General features: G+C 30.7%; 1 protein-coding gene across 1 annotated transcript; it reads right to left on the bottom strand.

Moving 5' to 3' along the window:
- Positions 1–4,807: 4,807 nt before the first annotated feature.
- Positions 4,808–5,743, bottom strand: LOC149551323 (uncharacterized). Its single transcript, XM_089789658.1, has 2 exons — positions 5,495–5,743; positions 4,808–5,323 (listed from the first exon to the last, which is right to left on the bottom strand). Exons 1-2 carry the CDS (start codon positions 5,646–5,648, stop codon positions 5,136–5,138), a joined length of 342 nt encoding a protein of 113 aa, XP_089645784.1. The 5' UTR covers positions 5,649–5,743; the 3' UTR covers positions 4,808–5,135.
- Positions 5,744–6,430: the final 687 nt, after the last annotated feature.

Genomic DNA, 6,430 nt, shown 5'->3' with positions numbered 1-6,430 from the left:
ATACTATCAAAGCTTATTATAATGATTCTTACCCTTATTTGTGATGTAAATTACATTTAAATGAAATACATGAAATACTTTAAATGTAAACAAGAAAAACTAGATATATATTATGTTAACCAATAATATCATGCATGAACAAACCAATGCATCAAAGTTTTAATTATAATAATGTCATGCATCAAATATATGTCATACATCAAATATAATATATCATATATACATCAAATGTATGTCAAATATGTTCAGTAACATAAAATCCAAGATATACGTCCACTAATGCCTATACATGTGTGCTCATCCCTATATAAAAAAGTCCCTAGAAGTCTTCAGTCATTGCATGGAGGGAGATGAGAGGGATGATGGGGTCTTCCTCACATGTTCACTTGTCCTCTTATTTAGGTTCCTCTCTAACTAGAGCTAATACAAACAAATTATATATGAATTGATAATTATTATACATTGAAATCAAATATATGTACACAAAAAAGAAATTATTTTCTTACTATCATCAAATAGTCACTCTATACTATCACCTCAAAGGCTCATGGACGTTCGAGAGTAACAAGGCCCTACAACAATTCAATCAATATAATAATTTGATCATACTTATAAATACCATTTTAAATTTCAATACTAACTATTATAAATAACAACTAAAACTATGAAAACTCTTTCATACCTTGATCAATGACTCTGAACTAGCCATCACGATAGCAACTGTAGGATCGATGGACTAGCAAAGATGAGGAGGAGTCTGGGACATCAACAACTACAAATCATATAATTTAATTTACATTTTTTTTTATAGAATATAATAAATAAAATGAATTAAATTAACATGAAACAAATGTACCTCTACAAAGCTAATATCATGCCTAGGTTTAGAGTCCCTTGTCAATGTTGATGGTCTAGTAGAGAACTAATGCACATGGATTATTATTTTTTGTCAATCTTTCATATGATTACTTAATAAATATATGTATTAATTTAAATGATTAAATTAATACATATCTTTCGACTTGTCAATGAGACGTAAAATGGGGTCAGGGAATCTGTACTAGGGCCATCAACACTTTTACCCTAAATTTTGAACAATGTCAAGACATGCTAATTAATTAGTCATTAACTGTACATAAAAAATGTGATCAAATTAGTTTATTATAATTCTAATTTACCTATGTATCAATGCCAAATGTGTCACTCAAGAATTCTTCAGGGACTAGCCCATCATCCATAGTATCTCCAACATGATTGCTAAAAGTTCATAAGGATCCACATAATGTGCACATGTTACCATGATACAAAGAAGGATCCTCCTCAACTAATGGAGTGGCACAATGAATGAGGGTCTTTGTCAAAGAATTGATAGTCCCTAGAGTATTGGTCTCTACATGTTCCTTCACAATTGAAGAAATAATGACATGCTCACCTTGTGGCTTGATAACAAGCACCCTAACTACATTAGGGTTGCAACATGCCCCCGACCTCTCAAATGATGATCCCCCACCTCTACCCTAAGAATCTAACATGTTAAAATAATTAGGGATCTCCCCAAGGATAAATTCACAATACAATTTCTTTAAGAAATACATTAGAAACTCATGATTATTGCAAGGAGGGGCATCAAAGACCATCCACCATCTATCCCAAAATTTATTTCTAATATCATCATGTATGCACCAGCGGATGGGGAACCTTTTAGTTGCATGTTTAATAATGTCTTGTTCTCTAGGATTTTTAAACAATGCACGTATGCTACCTTTCGCTATGTCCTATTTTCTTACATCTTTATAGGATAATTTTTTTGCATAATATCCTCTTTGTTCTTCTCTCTTAACATGCCAAATATCCAACTAACCACTAACAGAAGCTACATGGCTCATAATGGACTCATCTCATAGGATTGGTTTTCACACAAGCTTTCAACCTACCAATGATTGCTTCTAATTCATTTTTCTCTCTTTCTATTTTATTTATTATATTTTCTTGGGTGACAGAGGGAGGTCTTTCAATCGGTGGAGGTTGCAAAAGTTCTTGCTCTTCTTGCGGAGGGTTTTCATTTTGATTCTTTTTATTAGGCTAAGGATTTGGTGGTTGATTATTCACATTTCCTAATAAGAAACCAATTGCATTTTAAATAAATAAACAAATTTGAAGAAAAACAAAAAAAAATACAAAAATAAGAGTAGAAAACATACTTGATGATCTCAATGTCGATCTTCGGTGACAAGGAGGCATTTTGAGGAGGAAAGTGAGAAAATTCTTCAACTTCTACAAATCATGTGCACATTGTTGAGGGGAAAGAAGACACTGGCAAAAAGAAACAAGAGAAAATGGAATGGGTTGTGGGTTTGTAGCTCACATATAGAATTTTTAAAAAGCATGTGTGCACTTTTAGAATTTTTAAAATTTGAGTTGTGTGTCATCTTTTTGGCACCACAACTTGGTGCATTCACCCTTAACATTTCTCTTACTGAGAAGCATGTTCATCGTGGTCATATTATTAATTTATTCTTACTAAGATTAGTAGCAACATTTCATGAGAACATTATCAAAGATACCATTCTCAATGGATTGAGCCATGTTGGGTTTGAAGTGAACAATCATTTCCATTAAGAGGATGAGAGGGGATATTCTGACATATGCATTATTTTCAAAGTTCTTATGCAGTAAATAAATTAAAATCAGATCAATGAGATTTCCACAATCCATGCATAAGAGTTCTGGTTTCTGGGTTAGATTGTGTGCAGTTTTTGATGATTAAAAAACTGCACACAATCTAACCCAGAAACCAGAACTCTTAAATTAAAATCAATTATGATATTATTAAAACCGTATTCCATAATTAAATTAAGAATATTTGAAAAAGAAAATTTTGGAGGGAATAGAAATGATTGGTGAGTTGGATAAAAGATAAAATATATAAATATAACAAAGCTCTAAATAAGGTTAGAAATGTGAAGTGCATTAGAGTAGACAATTAATTCTAATAAGATCTTAAAATATGATAAAGAAATTTTTAAAAAGTATACATAAAAAACTTTGATGAAGTACAAAACTAAGAGAACACTAGGTATATAATCAATATCAAATTTACCAATAAATCTAGTTGGAATAGCTGTCTAACTATAGATGTGAAACTAATTAAGAAAAAAAAACTTAGATAAGTGTGCATTTATAAGAAATAAATGAGCTAAGTAAATACTTGGTTTTATGAACAAAAAGATATAATTTAGGTTGACATTGTGATATAATCTATCTCTAAGGTATCAAATTTTCTTCTTTTAATCTAGTTAGGATCTCAATATTTGAATTGGAACAAAAAAAAGGTATTTATTCTATCATAGTGGGCTTGATCTTGATCACCTTTTATTTTATCCCTAATAATTAGACTCAAATGAGCCATCAAAATAAATAGTACATGTACATCATGTTAACTTGGATCTCTTATATTTGAATAGATTTTAAGGAGTATAATGTTTAGTATGTAACTCACATCAATTTACCAAATCACTAATGGCCAAGTTCTCCTAAGTTAGATGCCTAGTGCGACTAAATTTATAACTTCAAGAAAATGTTCAAGAAAGATAATATACACAAGTGTGCAAGTTGCCTATATGCAAATGATGTAGATTTTGGTTGTGTGTGCATCTTAGAATTGAAGTGTTTGTTGATGATTTCTTCTAATAATTTAAATTGTGACACATTAAATATTCTTAAATTTTAAGACATCTCAACATGTCACACACATGTGAGATACATTGGTTCATAACAAAGGGGATTGCGAGGGGAGTTGAAAATTGAATTTGAATATTTGAGTTGAGCTTCATTCTTGTGGGTTGTAAGATTGATCTAAAGTGACGCAAAAATAACCTTAGTTACTAGAATGGTAAATCCCATGGAAAAGAGAAAATTCATTAACTCGTGAATAGACAACAATAGTGAATTTACAAGACTTACTTTGTATAAAGGAAGGTAAATAATAGAAAACAAGATTGAAACATTAATCTAACATTAAATGAGAGTTCATTGATTGTTAACATATAATTGCATTAACGGTAAGCTATTTTTAACTAACGATCAATCTCACACCATTCTTTTAGTACACATGCATTGGCAATCACAGGGGAAGGTGGTCAGTTATAATGTATTTTCCAATTGTTGTGCATTGGATGTTTTAATTAAAATCCCACAAAAAAATATTTAGTGGACCAATAGTCCTCTTTGGTATACCCAATAGCTTTTAAAAATTATAATTAGATCAATTATAGAGCTTTATTGGTACTAACAACACACCATTATTGAGCATTTGGACATAAGTATTGGATCAATTGTATAACTTTTGTAGTATCCAAAGTGAAAGATTAATGAGACAATAGTGAATTTGAGATGGTCACTCAAAATTATCATTTTTTGTTCTTTTGTGCATAATGATTCCCACAATATTAGTTATTCTAGCCAAAGTCATAACAATAGCTATAAGCATTTAAGTCACATACAAAGATAATAATAAAAATATTGTCAAAACTCAAAATACCATTTAAAACTTAAAATACACAAAGTTAACTATAATAACAACATCCTTCCCTTAATCACATAGCAAGCAAACATTTGGCGAATCTTTTATAATTTTTTTAAAGAAAACTTTAAGCCACACATCTCCTTCAAGATCTTTCTAAGTCACTCATCATAATTTATAAAGGTAAATATGTCGTATTCAAAATCCCAACTAAACTTTAAAGGAATCTAATGCTTGAAAAAACTGCACAGACTCTTCCAAAATGTACGTCAAAAGACAAAAGTGTTCCACAACTAATCAACATTCCCAAATTAACATAACATAATAATACAGTATATTTAGCTTTCAACCACAAACAATATGCTTATCACATCCTATCTTTATCTACAGCTTTCAGGGCTAACAGAAACAACCCATTATCCATGCATCAGAAAAATCATGCAACTGACAGACATCTTTTCTAAGTCTTATAAGAAAACTGCAGAAAAAATGCCTGAATCTGAACCGATCATCTGTTTCTGTATGGTTACATTAAAAATATGGACAAATGCCTGAGAAGAAACAAGAAGAAAACCAATTGATTCATCAGCATATATTTTCATATGGTACAACTTTAATAACCACCCAAAATGTAAGATTTGGTTCCATCTGCCTTGTGGCTCTGCAATAATTCATCTGCAGGGTGAGGCTCTTTTATAATATCTTCCCCTTCTTCTTCATTACCATCTTCTTCCTCTTCCATTACAAAGTCTTCTTTTACAATATATGAAGTGTTGCTCTCCTCTTCAGGATAACTCATCACTGATTACAAACACAATTCATCATACTTATTTTACTCTACACAATTAAATCTGAAAACATGGCACAATAGATATATGATTCAGATCAAATGATAGCTTATTTACTTGTTTATGATGAATCCAATAAGAAGCATTAAGTGTATCATTCAAAAAGATTATAAATAAGGCATACCAAAAACGTTTTGCAGATGAGGCTGAAAGTGTGAGACCAAGGAAGATCTGTATTGTATGGAAGGACCCAATTTCCTTGCATCATCACAATGTAATAGGCATGCCAAAATTACAACTCCAAAAAGAGGAGCAATAGCCAAATTCTGTCTTCCCATCTGCCCAAAAGCTCTGAGAAACACAATACAACTGAAAGGGCGATAAACTCAAAAGAAACTGAGAACAACTTCAGAAAAACAAGCCATTCGATTGTGCTCTATATAGATAATAAGAAGGAAGCAAATCATGTAAAGTCTTTAAAAAGTTACTTTAAGAATAAAAGATTCATAATATAATATGAATGAACCTGACATTAATGGATTATTAAAGTCTTCCAATATACCTAAAGCTAAGCAAGGAAGTTCATGTTAAAAACATTATGAGTTTCGATCATAATGTTTAAGATAGTTGTAGCAGGTAATTAACGAATAATGATATATTATATATTTACTGTAAGGGTAATAACGTGTATGTTCGTATATGTTTTAGTAGTTATACCAGTGTATAAATGAAGTCAGTTCTAATTATAACACTTGTTAGAGTAATTTGTACTATGCAGTTGTGATGTAATTTATATATATTAGGGTGATAAAAGTAGTGTATGTTCATATTGTCATTTTTATGAGGCTTCATAATAAGGTTCATGCTATTGTCAGTTGTCAGTGGTATTAATGAATAAAGTTGCACCATTATTCCTATTTCGAAATGATACTTGACTTGGGTCACCGTTATCATAATTATTTATCTTTTAAATGCGTATTATATAAGATTTGTGTCTCTTTTTGGTTCTAGTAAGGGATAGATTTACAACTGAAATAAGTGGTGTACTCAAATCTATTTCACTTTTAAATTTTTTTGTGGTGAGGTGATACATTATGTTCAGCCTATGAGAGAGAGATAG

Source organism: Cupressus sempervirens, chromosome 6 (genome assembly GCF_028749045.1).
Source record: "Cupressus sempervirens isolate cs-2001-9-10 chromosome 6, ASM2874904v1, whole genome shotgun sequence".
In the NCBI taxonomy this organism is placed as follows: domain Eukaryota; kingdom Viridiplantae; phylum Streptophyta; class Pinopsida; order Cupressales; family Cupressaceae; genus Cupressus; species Cupressus sempervirens.
The sequence above is the reverse complement of the archived record's forward strand: the minus strand, read 5'-3'. Positions and strand labels throughout refer to the sequence as shown.